Source organism: Protomyctophum parallelum, assembly GCF_964188405.1.
Source record: "Protomyctophum parallelum genome assembly, chromosome: 1".
Lineage (NCBI taxonomy): Eukaryota > Metazoa > Chordata > Actinopteri > Myctophiformes > Myctophidae > Protomyctophum > Protomyctophum parallelum.
In genome coordinates, this window is record NC_139697.1 from 10,409,885 (window position 1) to 10,426,328 (window position 16,444).

Below are 16,444 nucleotides of genomic sequence, written 5' to 3' on the forward strand. Positions count from 1 at the left end.
ATAGCAGACCTACAAGCTCGTAGCACGCCACTCGGTGTCGCGCTATGAGCTTGTAGATCTGCTATTTTTCAATAGCTAAAGCATAACATAATGCTAACACCAAAAGGGGTTCCCACCCAAAATGGGATAACATTGAAGTAGTGGGTACTCCTCTCACCTGATTGATTGGAACTGGCAACCCATTTATTTAGGAGTGACCCCTGTTATTGAACAAACACTATATCAATGATTACTATCACAATCATATACAACCATTTATCAAAATACTAATGAGTTTTGGAGACTCTGCAAGTCTCCTATCGGAGACTCCGCCGATCATCACAATTATTGGATTTTAGGAATATGACTTTTTTTTTTTTAATCTCCCTGAATTTAAGGCTTTATGGGGTGTGTAATTGATAGAATATAAGTATTTTTGTTTTTTGGTGGACTACTCCTTTAACCCAATAAAAGAACATCACCTACCATACCTTTTTAAGCCTTAGTGGAGTACTGTAGGCGTCACTCGTGTTTTAAACGATAGAAAACAAAGGCTCCTTGTGCTGTGTTTTTCCAGTGTATTCGTGGCATATATATTTCACCGATGCCATAATATCACCAGCTGTGCGTACTGTGTATATACGGCCTCGTGAAGCAAAGCCTATCCAAGTGTTCTAAAAGTAGAACGCGGCATTCGCCGGAGATCAATGGCCGATGGCAACGAGAGAGATGGCAGAGGAGAAAACAGGACATGGAGTAAAGTAGAGAGAGGTGAAGAAGAGACAAGGGATCATCTTGGCAGATCTGTGGGTTTGGCTCCCCACCCACAGCTAACTTGTCAGTACTAGGAACAGAAGATTGGTGCGTTATGAAAACTCTCTTTGGATTAAAATGGTTCTTTTTATATATTCCATGCCCTGGCAGATATCTGGCTGTGTGTGGGATGGAGGGATAACTTCTTGAAGAGAAAATCATTTTAAAAGGACAAAAAGAAATGTGCAAACCAACACAGTCTGAATTTAAACGAAAGAGAAAAGTGAAAAACAACATGGCTAGTCTGGAAGAAAAGTAGCATACATGAATAAATAACGGAACTACCAAGCTTGTTTGGAAATTTGAATAATCGTAGATTACCCGCTTAAGGTTGCATGAGCCATTCATGCGATACCTTATTTAACTAACTATTTAACTCAGCAGTTTAATCTTACTTAGCGGTTGCTTCAGATTTTCTTTGCCTCAAATATGAAGCACAAAGTGTGCTGTAATTCCAATTTGCCGTATTGTTATTAAATATTTCCTTTTGGATTGAACAAATCATTGGAAAAATATTGTTTTTTAAATATATTTTTTCACTTTTAACAATTCTTCAAGAGCACTGTAAGTATTATGGTCGCCATCGTTGAGCAGTTCTGCAGTGAGCGATAGATGGACTGAGTAGTGTTTTATAGATTGTCACCATTTCACTGCAGTTATATCGAGTTTTCTAACTTGACTCGTATCCAATTTTATTGAGAAAAAAAAAAGTAATCCAGCCTGATCTTTCCAAGGAAGCATATGGCTTGTAGACATATGGCTTGTAGACATTCGGTCAGTCACCAAATTACTTTTGCTAGTATTTTATCAGGTTGCAGTTTGAAGGAAACGTTTCTCAGTTGGTCCCATATGGCCACGTAGGTGTCCAGTCACTCTCTGAATAAGTGTGATACCACAGCATTTGGGATTGACAAAGAGACATGGGAAGCATATGGTGGTAGTGCCTTCATTCGGTCACGAACTACATCAGTCTGATAGAACCGCTTTGTGGGATTTCCACATCAAAACAAGACATTTTGCCGTTGAAATGACAACATTGTATTAAAGAGAACACTTGGTTGTAATGTGGTAACGGCACTTTGTTTTGTGTCTATTTGATTTGAAGGTGACGTCTGTGGTTTCTCCTAATAAATCCTGATCACGTATGCTTAGTTGTCGGCGGCAGTGGCTCAGAGGTAGAGTGGCTGGATGGTAACCGCAAGGTTGCCAGTTCCCCCAGAGTTAGTGTCGAAGTGTTCTTGAGCAAGACACTGAACCCCTAATTGCTCCTGATGTGCTGGTTGGTGCTTTGCATGGCTTCCGCTGCCATAGGTGTGTGTATGTATGTGTGTGTGAATGGGTAAAGCACCTTGGATAAAGGCACCATTTACCATTTTGTCCCTTGTGATCTTGCCCGATCTTATAAGCTCACACAGCATGTCGCATATGGCGCAGAGAGCTTGTAGATCTGCCATTTTCGGAGCTCAACACCGGCAATACGATGGTGTATAGATGAAGCATAACATTTTCATCTGCTTCCCGGTCGTGTTTAACAAGTGAATGCTGCTTCAGTGGGCCAACTCACTGCAATCCAGGGCTCTGGAATGGACTATAAAGTCAACATTGTGGGCTGAAAATGTTCCGTGGTGTGTGTGTGTGTGTGTGTGTGTGTGTGCATGTGCATGTGTATGTGTGCGTGTGTGCGCGTGTGTGTCAAGTCTGTCCAGACATTTTTTCACGTCGGGCCGGGTGCTCACAGGAAACGTCCGATTCTCCAAGAGCGGAAAGTGTGTGTGTGTGTGTTTGTGTGTGTGTGTGTGAGAGAGAGAGACAGCAAGTGTGTGATTGAGTATGTAGTGTGTGTATAGTGTTGTATTATAGGTGTATATCAGTCTGTGTGTGCGTGTGCATGTGCGCGCATGTTTGTGTGTGTGTCTGACGTAATGTTTGAGCTTACCCAGACAGGGGGGACAGACCAAACCAAGAAATGCACACATGACACACGCACGTGCGCGCGCGCATATGCACGTCTGGCACAGATGAAGTTTGTTTTCCGTATTTTGGGGAAAAGACAGCGAGGTGAGAGTCAACAACCAGCGTGTTGATCTACGCAGCTACCAGTTCCTTCCATTACGCCTCCTGCTACCAGTGTAAGCACAGTGTGTCTCCTATTATTGACTTGTGATGGACGTCCGTCCTGGTTGCGGTGGAGCTTAGTCACAGAGTGGAGCTGCGTGGGGAACTGGTGCGTAGCTCCGCTTGTTTCCTACTGCAGTCTCATTCATGGTTTGAACTTTAAAAATAAGCCTCTACGTCTTAGTGTATTATTAACCCATCACAAAAGACCGATTCTGCCTTCTAAATTCTTCTAAAGCAGTTTTCCGAAAAACGCATGTTGCTATATCGTTGCTGTTTACTTTTCGTCAATTAACGCCCAGAAAAAGAACGTCACAGAAAATAATCTAAAGTTATGTACTTCCACCCGAAAGAAACGATATATAGTATAGCTAAAATGACAACATATTGCAGCTTTAAAAATGTCCTTGACTTCTCTTGTGGAGAGAAGAGCCCACATTGACTGTCGGCCAAGTAAAAATAAAAAGCCCAAACATCTTATCGATATAAGAATTCTGAACCGTAGTCTGTATGTGTGAGAATCTTTACCCCCCACCTATCCTTGTTCTAGATCCATAATGCCAATTTCAGGGTCATTTCAGAATCGTTGAGGGCTTCTGGTAATTTCAGAGTCATTTTTGAAGGAAGGAATGAGGAACAGTCTGCTACTCATTAGTGTCATTCTGTTCCTTTGACTCATATTCGTCTTTTTGATGTTAAATCTGTGTCGTATAATCGAAGATGAGTCAACAACAAATAAAAGCCGTTCTGCCCGTCGTATCTCACTGGGGTAATCATGGGGGCTCTTCTGTAGTTTCATATACAAACGTAACTCAAACATGCTACTTTGAGAGGTTTAAAAATAATGACGACACCCAGCATGAAAGCGAGTTGAGAGCTTCAGTGAACGATGTTTTTAAATGATAGCAGCAAATGTAAATATCATTTTTTGGGGGGGGGGTCTTAATTACACTGCTCGCTTTGTGTATTTGGAATACAAACAATGAAAATAACCCAAATAATAATTTTCAGATGTGGTCGACCGAGGAAGTCAAACAATGTATTGTTTTCGTAAGTCGGAGCGGTTGTGACGACTACGCCGCGCTCTAATTCGTTGGCCGGACGCCAAACTAAACCTCTGTGTGCACAACGTCTAAAACACGTACAGACAGATTTAAAAACAACCTCTTAAGAATACCCAGTCTACCTGCAGCTTATCGGCCTGTCCGCTTAGAAACATGGGTGACAGCGTTGGAAAATCGGGCTGCGTGAATTCAGAATATAAATAGTCAAAGTGATTATTTTCATATATAGCCGTCGAGCTCGGCTGAAGACGAAACGACGTGGTTTTCTGCGCTCTTAATGGGCGGAATGGGGAACTAAGCGTGTTATTCAAAGATGCACTGAAACAAATCATAAAGACAACCTTTGGTCCCGTCCACCCGTCTATATCCGCGTAGGATAAACATGTTACAACGTGCGTAAATCAAGCGTCGTCTATTCGAAATGTAAAAGCATGACTTAAAGCATGAAGTAAAAAAATAATAATTTTCATATGGTGTTTAGTCGTGGGCGAGACAATGTTCTCTGTGTGTTGTAATTGGCGGAACGTGGAACTAAAGTCTGTGTACACAACATCTGAAAAGGCACAGAGACATCAAAAAGGGCCCTTTTCAAAGACAATCATTTTCTCTGGGACTACGGGCGAGGAGGGAGGGGTGGGGGGGGGGGTATGGATGAAAGATGAGGGGAAAATGAGTGTAATTAGTTTGACCACTATGGCATTCAAAACAGCAATAACAATAACAAATCAGAAAACAATAAAAGATGAGAGCAGTGATAAATCCATCGCATGAAGAAAGTGATAGAGAAGGAACGTTGTGTGTGTGTCTGTGTCTGTGTGTGTGTGTGGGGGGGGGGGGGGTTAGTCAACGGGATCACCCATCATGCTTATGTGTGCACTTGGGCCTTCTTACATGGAAGTGTGTGCGTGTGCAACCATGTACGTCAGGCCGTCATGAATGGTGTGCTTGAGTCGGAGCGGAGTGTGTGGAGTTCCTCGGGCCGGACCAAATTGGAAACAGAAAAACAAACATTCCCTCGGAACCCCTCCGCTCTCTCCAGTACCCCCCCCCCCCCACCCCCTCACCCCCTTGTCTGCCGGCTTGTGCCGCAGTCCAACCTGTCTGGGACAATGTAATGGTCTATACCCGGACTGGACCACACACGGACTTTTGGGGGGGGGGGGGGGGGGGGGGGCGGGATGGGGGGGACTGGTAGGGAAGGGAGCTGGGGGGGGGGGGGGGGGCACTTGAACCACAATGGCAGTTAGAAAAACAGACACAGGAAAGATATGAGAAGGGTTGATGATGGATAGAGGAGAGAGAGAGCGACTTGAGAGACAGTGCTGGGAGAACCAGATAGAAACGACGGGGGAAATGGACGGAAGAAAGAAAAAGAGAGGGGGGGAAATTAGTAGATGGAGAGAACGCGACTTAAGGTAGCAAGGGACTAGGGAGATGGAGAGAGAGAGACAGGACAGAGTGAAGGAAATGAGAGAGAGAGAAATATCTGTTCTTTTTTTTCCTCTCTTTTTTACTAGTAATAGTTAATCACACGTCCCCCATTTTCATAAATTAGTCGTCTTTCTTTTTTCATTACTACAGTATGCATTCCATGCAATTACCTGATTACTAATTTAGCAGCAGGTTGCATCGTCAAGTAGCGTTTTTTATACTGTAGTACAGTATGTGTGGGTCGTCAGGACTTGGGGTTCGGTTGTGTAGCTGTGTGCATATACTGTTTGTGTCTGGAGATATGTAGCTGTGTTACTGTTTACTGAATGTATCTGTGTGTGTCTGTGCATACAGAGGGCGTAACTGTGTGGAATACAATGCCACAGCGTTCCAAAGCTTGCTTGTGTGTGTGTGTGTGTGTGTGTGTGTGTGTGTGTGTGTGTGTGTGTGTGCGTGTGCGTGTGCGTGTGCGTGTGCGTTTAAGCGAGTAACAGCAACCTTTCACTAGAGCTGGTATGGTTAATGTTCTCTCAGTGATAAGACAGATAACTGCATTAAAGTGCCGTTCTTCTCCATAATGATGGATTGGGAAGACAGGCTGAAAGGTTTCCTCTGGCCATTTTTTTCCGTTCTTTTGAGTGCAACCCACTCCCTCCAAACGCCACATTTCCATTTCGTCAAACAACTTTTTATTTTTTGCTACCTGCAAGTTCAGCCGGGTCAGTAATTTTTTTCGCCGACCGGAGACGATTTCTTGCCCACAGAAACATAGTTGTTTGGTAAAAGGCGAGGTCTTTTTGGGAGATGGGAGGGGTCCCTGACATGACTCACCGTTCTAATAGTAACTCATAATGCTGTTTGCTTTCATGACAGCAGTGATATTGTAAGAGTAGGCGTCGTTTTTCCTAAACTCTGCGGATGGATATCTCATCGCTGACACGGGGCAGTTGTTCCGACTGGGTGTCCTCGGAGCCCAGACGGTAAATTTGGGAAATGTGGCGAGGAGGACCACACGGAGCCAGTAGTGCTGTCTAAACAGAGGAACATCGGGCCCATTGTAATCTCCCCCTCCGTGAATGCGCTGATAGAGGTGACTGTGTCCAAAACAATAAACCACCAGAAGCCTGGGAGACGTGCATTAACGTGCAGCATATGTGGCTAAGTGTTAATTTGTCAGCTTCAAGGCCAATAAAGCCATACTCCAGATAACAGAACAAACTTCCAAATATAGACTCTGCTCTTCAGTGCGCGTGCGTGTGTGTGTGTGTGTGTGTGTGTGTGTGTACACGTGTGTGTGTGTGTACGTGTAGACTTCTAGCCAATTCTCTTATCCTTTGCGCGTGCACACACACACACACACACGCACACACATGCACACACGCCGTTGTAGTGACCAAAGGAAACTTGCTTTGTATAAATACAGACTCAGATTTAGATTTGTGGCGAGTAAGAGAGAGAGAGAGACTGAGAGAGAGAGACTGAGAGAGAGGCAAGATGGATGGAAAACGGGAGAAAGGGTGGCACACAGAGAGAGACAGAGAAGGGTGGTAGGGATAGAGGGTGGGGTGATTTCTGCGGTTGGGGCAACAAAAGGGGGAACAGAGCAGCAAGAGAGAGACAGGGAGGGAAAGAGAGAGAGAGAGTGTTCCTGTTAAGACTAGAATTACTGAATAAAGAAAATGAAGTCCACCAGCGTAGCCACAGCCTGCTGGAAACTTCCTCGTGTGAAACAACAATTTAGTCCTGGAAATGTACTGATTAGAGGCTGACCCGGTCCACCCTGCGGACAGAGGGCAGTGTTAAAACATGTGTAAACTCAAAGTGTAAAGAAGAATTTTGAAAAGAGTCATTATGATTTGGCAAGTGTTGTTCATGTGCTCCACTGTTATTTGTAACTTGGTATTATTGACGACAAGTTATCTATACTATGTCGTGTTCTATTGACTACATCTTGGACATGTACATCTTGGACGTACTGTGGAAAGGTTGATTTCAAAAGACAAATGATTTCATTTTCTCCCAAAGAACGCACTACTACATTACTAATTTGTTTGTTATGGCCATTTCAACAGTCTTTAAGACCATACGATAAATGCTAGTTCTGTAACGGCTTACACACATGCGCGCACACACATGCACACAAACCGAGGATTTACTGTACTTGCCTCTCGCCCATCCAGAAGTGACTTAAATAAATACATATAACATCTTAAAATCATTAGACTTTAAAAGAAAAATCAAATACATATAAATGCGCTGGATAGCCCCAACAAAAATCTTTCAGGCAATCCTGAATTTTCTTAATCAAAAATGAATTAACCAATTTTATATATTGTGCGCTGGTGGATCTATTTTTGAGAAGAATACAGATATTTGTGAACATTTTGAAAATGGGGCTCAAGTGGTTGAAAAAAGAATGAAGATTGGGTGGACTTCTCCTCATTGAAGCCATTTTTCCCTTGTCGTGTGTGTGGTTGGAACAGCATTCTGTACATGCCGTGGGGGACCATGTCAGTCGTCAGGATGTCAGGAGAGCTGTCTCGGGTTTATTGCTCACATGTTGTGTATTTATTCATTTGTGCACATTTGCACAAAGATGCAAGATGGACAAACAATACAATTGTATTATGTATTCTGTATGCATCTAATACTTATGTACTCTTCCGTAGAGGCACGGCAGCTGTGCGAAATATGCATCAGACTTCTGACCTGTTGTGACTCTTTTTTAAGGTTTCTGTAGGATCAAAAAGGCCTTTAACAATAGGGTTGTATAACACATGGAAGTCGGTTTTAGCAACTTACGGCTGTGTAGAGTGCTGCCATTTCCACCACTACTACTAGTCTAATTTGTGTTGTCTTTTTCTTTTTTTTACCAGGTTGCTACGGTGATGGCAGCGTCTTGGAAATCCTGACCCCCGGAGCCGTTAACAGAACCATGTGAACAAGACAGGACGGCTACACCAGCGCTGTCGGGATACAGAAATAACGGACGGACCTACAATATTATATTTGATCTGGTTTTGATCTTCCTCACGGTGCCCTCTCTGTCCGAGCCATGGTCCCTAAAATACCAGTTAACAGACTGGTCCGTGTGGAATAAAACAATCCAGACATTTTATTTTTCTTTATTTTTCGTTTTCTTTCTCTTTTTTTTGTTTGTCTCCCCCCCCTCCTCCCTCCGATGTTCATGGTACTGGTGTGGAGTTAACTTGACCTAAACAGAGCGATGGACCGAGGCTAGCGCCTGCTGCTTGTGCCCAGTCAGTCGCTGCATGCTCTCTGGTTCCCGTTAGCGTGTGGAGTAACGTGGTGCTGGCATCGGAGCGCTGCTGCCGCCGCTGTTGGACTGTGTGTGTGTGTGTGTGTGTGTGTGTGTGTGTTGGGACTGTGGAGCGCTGCGTGTTCCCGTTCCGGGCCCGGGTCTCCGGAGCTGATGCCAAGCCCAGGAGTCAGAGTCAGCCATGATGCTTTTATAACCCGATGATCACGACAGGTAAGAAACCGCTACCGCTCAATGACTTTTCAAAAATAGCAAATCTACTTGTACATCTGCTATTTTTGAAATATAAAATGTGGTTATGTGGTTAAAATGATGTGATTGTAACTTTTGCTGATGACCCCCCTCCCAAGTTTCAGATTATCACCATGAGTGGAATGGCATGATTTTATATTATTATTAGATTTTTTTTTACATCACTAGCATAGAGCTTGTTTTAATACATTTTCTAATGATCACTATTATGCATCTCTGATGCAATCATAACCTGAACATTACCAGAAATCTGACTGCATCCTTATTAGGGTTAATTTAAAAAAAAGTTACAAAGAGAATAATTAAGAATCAACTATTAGTTTATTCTAATTTTAAATGGTAATTACCAGTGCTAATTTCGCACAAAGTATAATTACCTGCCTTATTTCTGCTTGCATTCTAAATAACTGTGAGAGAGAAAACTGCATTTATTTATTTATTCATTCTGATTTATTTAATTTTATCATCATATTTCTGAAGATATAATTTCTTCACGTTAAACTCAAGAATTAAAACCCAACAAAGATTGAGTGGAAATAGGCAAATATAGCCAATGTACAAGTTCACAACACGTCACGTTGCAACTTGCAACGTGTTATGTTGAGCTTATAGGTTGGCTATTTTTGGACAAAGAGATTTGGTGCAGAAGGTGAAAACGAGCAGGCCGAGGACAGAGCCCTGGGGAAGCCCGTTCAAAAAAAAGTACAACGGGGCCCATTTTGACCTGAGATCAGATTTAAAAAAATGTCTATGATGTCTATGAAAAAAGCTATGTTTCTATGTCAGTGGTTCTTCGATTTTTCAAAAATAGCAGACCTACAAGCTCGTAGCGCGCCACTCGGTGGCGTGCTATGATCTTGTAGATCTGCTATTTTTCAATAGCTAAAGCACAACATAATGCTAACACCAAAAGGGGTTCCCACCAAAAATGGGTTTTAAGTGGTTAATATGCCTCTCATACCTCAGGGCCATCACACACACATGGATGTCTTTTTGCGAAGCATTGCAGATTAGAAACATGACCGGAGGATGGAGATGGGTTACTGAGTCTAAATCAATGGTTCTCAACCCTGTCCGGATCGGCTCCCCAAACTCTTCAAAGTGAAGTGGTCAGCTGGGTCCATTTTCAGAGCTTGTTTATATTTTTGTGATCAAATACAATCAATCGGTTGTGTTGTGGCTTGGATCAGTGGAACCATAGTACACGTTTTATCGGTATAGCAATGAAAACAAAATTGTCAAGGTTTTTAAAGTAAAAAAGACCATGACTTGGACTAATTATGTATCATGAAAACTCCTATAGTGTTGGTCAAACGTCTGTAACCTTCACCTTTTGTGATTGATTTCTTGCTTTTGACTAGCCTATGTACAGTAGCACTTTGTGATTCCTTATGAATGAAAAGTGCAATACAAATACCGTAATAAATTGTATTATGTTTTATTAACCACATTCATATTCTGGGCTCGCCATGCCATAATAGGTAAGCATTCGGAGAAAGTAGACAAACATTTGGCCAGAATATCACCATAAGCATGACAAGCTGTGAGCTTTGTACTTACGGCCGAGCTACACCAGGCATTTCAGCGTGCTTTAAAGTGTATGCGTATAGTCGTATACGCACACACGCACTTATAGATCCAGTCCTATGCAGGGCTCACGTGTGCGCTGAAAAGCCTGCTGTAGCTCGGCCGTTACTAGCATTACTAGTAAGTATTAATAGTTTAGAAACCTATGGGATGAAGGATTAGGGATCTGGACTCTGCTAGAGAAGAAACACGCACGCAGCCACACACGCACGCCACGCATGTTCATGTGTGCACACATGCACACATTAACACTAGATATAAAGTTGTTGCTTGAAAATCCTGAGAGTTAATTTAACACGTGCCAGTGTAAATATGGACCCATGGGTTCAGAGAATAACACTGGATGGGTATAGAACAGGATGGGCATTTCAGCTCATTTCTGCCACCTTTTGAATGACAGATTTGTGTTTTTATAGACAGTCCAGTCCCCCCAAAAAGCAGGGAGCCCGTTTCTCTGACACGATCTGTCTCATGTCAAGAACCCACAATATTGATATGCAGTTCAAACACCTATCAAAAGAGTTTGTGCCAGCCGCCCAGATACAAGGTTGGTTAGTATGTGTAGAATGTAAAAGTATTCACAATTTTCCCAAATCTTTTCAAGAACAAAATGATAAATGATACCTACTTACAGTACATTACACTCAGCTGGTCAAATCTCTAGCTCAGTTCTAGCACGTCACAACATTGTGTAAGTAGGTGACCAGCACAGAGCCGGGTCACATGTGCAGTGTCAGAGATGCAGGGAGTAAAGCCTGATTTACGATTTCCTCGTCATGCGACGCCGTTGCACCTAAAACAAATCTACAGGTCGTGATGCAATGATTTGTGAGCTTGAAGATCAGCTTTTTTTTATATATATATATATATTTCCTATATATTTTGTATTATTATTTATTATTAGTTATTGACCACTTTACACCCTATACACTTTGTTAACCGGGATCCACCAGGCCCAGGGGTCTATTGTAGGTCCCCCTCCTTGTACAAGCTCACAAATCGTTGTGTTGTGACACATTGTGAGGTTGTAGATCCGCTAATTTCATCATCTATTATGACATGCAACAGAATAGCGACGCTGGGCTAGGGGCTATGTGGTTAAAGAATACACACGGGTACTCGCGATATGAGACTAAAACAAATGTATGAAACATACGTTAGCCTTTTGTGGATAGCTTCTCCAGACAAGCTTTTTGTTAAAGACACACTGTACTTGTATCGGCAGAGTGTGTCCAATGCCACTTCAGTGTTAAAAGTTAATCATTACATTCTGGAAAAGTAGACCTCACTAAAAACTAGTCCTTCAGGCAACACCACTGATGTCAACCTTTTCTTTGCTGCTGCAGCTGTTGTCAATCTCGCATCTTGGAGACCGCCAAAGAACTCCTCACCTTGTTGTCATTCTAGCCATGGAGATAGGGAAGAGACCATCATTTTGAACTGGGAAACCCCCACCCTTACAAGCACTTGGCATTGTAGGAGTTGACACGGTTCCGCAGATAAATATTGTGAAAATTGTTGTGATCATAAGTAGATCAGCTATTTTCACAATCTTTGCCTCTCTCACTGGTAATATTTCACAATTTGGCCATTTCTTGATAGTATCATTTATTGATACATTTTGAAGTTGTCATAGTCTATATTTCTCTCTCTCTCTCTCTCTCTCTCTCTCTCTTTCTTTTTTGCAGTATCAAAAAGTCCTTAAATTGTCACTTTAGAGTAGACATGTACACAGCAGATACCTTATAACACAATTCTGTATGTTGGTTTGTTTACTGTTGAGTGAGAATCAGTGAACTAGCTGATAGTATAGTGTGTAGTCTGGGGGCCCCTAGGCCTGTTATATAAACTAGTGTGTAGTCTGGGGGCCCCTAGGCCTGGTATATAAACTAGTGTGTAGTCTGGGGGCCCCTAGGCCTGGTATATAAACTAGTGTGTAGTCTGGGGGCCCCTAGGCCTGGTATATAAACTAGTGTGTAGTCTGGGGGCCCTAGGCCTGTTATATAAACTAGTGTGTAGTCTGGGGGCCCCTAGGCCTGGTATATAAACTAGTGTGTAGTCTGGGGGCCCCTAGGCCTGGTATATAAACTAGTGTGTAGTCTGGGGGCCCCCAGGCCTGTTATATAAACTAGTGTGTAGTCTGGGGGCCCCTAGGTCTGTTATATAAACTAGTGTGTAGTCTGGGGGCCCCCAGGCCTGGTATATAAACTAGTGTGTAGTCTGGGGGCCCCTAGGCCTGGTATATAAACTAGTGTGTAGTCTGGGGGCCCCTAGGCCTGGTATATAAACTAGTGTGTAGTCTGGGGCCCCTAGGCCTGGTATATAAACTAGTGTGTAGTCTGGGGGCCCCCAGGCCTGTTATATAAACTAGTGTGTAGTCTGGGGGCCCCCAGGCCTGGTATATAAACTAGTGTGTAGTCTGGGGGCCCCTAGGCCTGGTATATAAACTAGTGTGTAGTCTGGGGGCCCCCAGGCCTGTTATATAAACTAGTGTGTATAGTCTGGGGCCCCCCAGGCCTGGTATATAAACTAGTGTGTAGTCTGGGGGCCCCTAGGCCTGGTATATAAACTAGTGTGTAGTCTGGGGGCCCTAGGCCTGGTATATAAACTAGTGTGTAGTCTGGGGGCCCCTAGGCCTGTTATATAAACTAGTGTGTAGTCTGGGGGCCCCAGGCCTGTTATATAAACTAGTGTGTAGTCTGGGGGCCCCCAGGCCTGTTATATAAACTAGTGTGTAGTCTGGGGGCCCTAGGCCTGTTATATAAACTAGTGTGTAGTCTGGGGGCCCCCAGGCCTGGTATATAAACTAGTGTGTAGTCTGGGGGCCCCTAGGCCTGGTATATAAACTAGTGTGTAGTCTGGGGGCCCCTAGGCCTGGTATATAAACTAGTGTGTATAGTCTGGGGGCCCCCAGGCCTGGTATATAAACTAGTGTGTAGTCTGGGGGCCCCCAGGCCTGTTATATAAACTAGTGTGTAGTCTGGGGGCCCCTAGGCCTGGTATATAAACTAGTGTGTAGTCTGGGGGCCCCCAGGCCTGGTATATAAACTAGTGTGTAGTCTGGGGGCCCCTAGGCCTGGTATATAAACTAGTGTGTAGTCTGGGGGCCCCCCAGGCCTGGTATATAAACTAGTGTGTAGTCTGGGGGGGCCCAGGCCTGGTATATAAACTAGTGTGTAGTCTGGGGGCCCCTAGGCCTGTTATATAAACTAGTGTGTATAGTCTGGGGGCCCCTAGGCCTGTTATATAAACTAGTGTGTAGTCTGGGGGCCCCCAGGCCTGTTATATAAACTAGTGTGTATAGTCTGGGGGCCCCTAGGCCTGTTATATAAACTAGTGTGTAGTCTGGGGGCCCCCAGGCCTGTTATATAAACTAGTGTGTATAGTCTGGGGGCCCCCAGGCCTGGTATATAAACTAGTGTGTAGTCTGGGGGCCCCTAGGCCTGGTATATAAACTAGTGTGTAGTCTGGGGGCCCTAGGCCTGTTATATAAACTAGTGTGTAGTCTGGGGGCCCCTAGGCCTGGTATATAAACTAGTGTGTAGTCTGGGGGCCCTAGGCCTGTTATATAAACTAGTGTGTAGTCTGGGGGCCCCAGGCCTGTTATATAAACTAGTGTGTAGTCTGGGGGCCCCTAGGCCTGTTATATAAACTAGTGTGTAGTCTGGGGGCCCCCAGGCCTGGTATATAAACTAGTGTGTAGTCTGGGGGCCCCTAGGCCTGTTATATAAACTAGTGTGTAGTCTGGGGGCCCCCAGGCCTGGTATATAAACTAGTGTGTAGTCTGGGGGCCCTAGGCCTGTTATATAAACTAGTGTGTAGTCTGGGGGCCCCTAGGCCTGGTATATAAACTAGTGTGTAGTCTGGGGGCCCTAGGCCTGTTATATAAACTAGTGTGTAGTCTGGGGGCCCCAGGCCTGTTATATAAACTAGTGTGTAGTCTGGGGGCCCCTAGGCCTGTTATATAAACTAGTGTGTAGTCTGGGGGCCCCCAGGCCTGGTATATAAACTAGTGTGTAGTCTGGGGGCCCCTAGGCCTGGTATATAAACTAGTGTGTAGTCTGGGGGGCCCCTAGGCCTGTTATATAAACTAGTGTGTAGTCTGGGGGCCCCCAGGCCTGGTATATAAACTAGTGTGTAGTCTGGGGGCCCCTAGGCCTGTTATATAAACTAGTGTGTAGTCTGGGGGCCCCCAGGCCTGTTATATAAACTAGTGTGTAGTCTGGGGGCCCCCAGGCCTGGTATATAAACTAGTGTGTAGTCTGGGGGCCCCCAGGCCTGGTATATAAACTAGTGTGTATTCTGGGGGGCCCTAGGCCTGTTATATAAACTAGTGTGTAGTCTGGGGGCCCCTAGGCCTGGTATATAAACTAGTGTGTAGTCTGGGGGGCCCCTAGGCCTGTTATATAAACTAGTGTGTAGTCTGGGGGCCCCTAGGCCTGTTATATAAACTAGTGTGTAGTCTGGGGGCCCCTAGGCCTGTTATATAAACTAGTGTGTAGTCTGGGGGCCCCTAGGCCTGTTATATAAACTAGTGTGTAGTCTGGGGGCCCCTAGGCCTGTTATATAAACTAGTGTGTAGTCTGGGGGCCCTAGGCCTGTTATATAAACTAGTGTGAAGTCTGGGGGCCCCAGGCCTGTTATATAAACTAGTGTGTAGTCTGGGGGCCCCCAGGCCTGGTATATAAACTAGTGTGTAGTCTGGGGGCCCCTAGGCCTGGTATATAAACTAGTGTGTAGTCTGGGGGCCCCCAGGCCTGTTATATAAACTAGTGTGTAGTCTGGGGGCCCTAGGCCTGTTATATAAACTAGTGTGTAGTCTGGGGGCCCCTAGGCCTGTTATATAAACTAGTGTGTAGTCTGGGGCCCCTAGGCCTGTTATATAAACTAGTGTGTAGTCTGGGGGGCCCTAGGCCTGTTATATAAACTAGTGTGTAGTCTGGGGGCCCCTAGGCCTGTTATATAAACTAGTGTGTAGTCTGGGGGGCCCCAGGCCTGGTATATAAACTAGTGTGTAGTCTGGGGGCCCCCAGGCCTGGTATATAAACTAGTGTGTAGTCTGGGGGCCCCCAGGCCTGTTATATAAACTAGTGTGTAGTCTGGGGGCCCCCAGGCCTGGTATATAAACTAGTGTGTAGTCTGGGGGGCCCCAGGCCTGTTATATAAACTAGTGTGTAGTCTGGGGGCCCCCAGGCCTGTTATATAAACTAGTGTGTAGTCTGGGGGCCCCCAGGCCTGGTATATAAACTAGTGTGTAGTCTGGGGGGCCCCAGGCCTGTTATATAAACTAGTGTGTAGTCTGGGGGGCCCCTAGGCCTGGTATATAAACTAGTGTGTAGTCTGGGGGCCCCTAGGCCTGTTATATAAACTAGTGTGTAGTCTGGGGGGCCCCAGGCCTGGGCATGAATGCAGAAGCGAATCCACCTAGGAGGTGTTTGTGGGGCCACAGTCTCTTTGCTTATTACATTTTCCCTTTAAGATTAGATATGGGAATTGATTTGCTTCATTTCAATTTGTCACCCAAGTGTAGTGTGGAATTCTGTGTGTGTGTGTGTGTGTGTGTGTGTGTGTGTGTGTGTGTGTGTGTGTGTGTGTGTGTGTGTGTGTGTGTGTGTGTGTGTGTGTGTGTGTGTGTGTGTGTGTGTGTGTGTGTGTGTGTGTGTGTGTGTGTGTGTGTGTGCGCGCGTTAATGTAGTTGAACTAGCTGATAACTCTGTTTGTGTGAACATGCTCTCCTTCATGTACCTCCCCCCACCAGCATGGTGCACACACACACACACACTCCTGGGATATTGTTGCAATGCTAACCATGCAATATGTATTCATGTTGTGACTGTGTGTGTACACTTGGAACAACATTGCATTGATTCTGTTGAACCTCTGCCATATTCAGCCAAATTAAAGTCATTTTCACAGCTGAATA

General features: G+C 44.7%; 1 protein-coding gene across 4 annotated transcripts in view; it reads left to right on the plus strand.

Annotated features, from left to right (window-relative positions):
* The window catches only part of trps1 (trichorhinophalangeal syndrome I), a 189,289-nt gene that overhangs the window by 18,834 nt on the left and 154,011 nt on the right, over positions 1–16,444 (plus strand). For all 4 annotated transcript variants that reach the window (XM_083766855.1, XM_083766856.1, XM_083766854.1 and 1 more), the window contains exon 2: positions 8,279–8,895. In XM_083766855.1, the coding sequence (XP_083622981.1) occupies positions 8,883–8,895 (13 nt within the window). In that variant the 5' untranslated portion in view covers positions 8,279–8,882. The remainder of the gene's footprint in view (positions 1–8,278; positions 8,896–16,444) is intronic.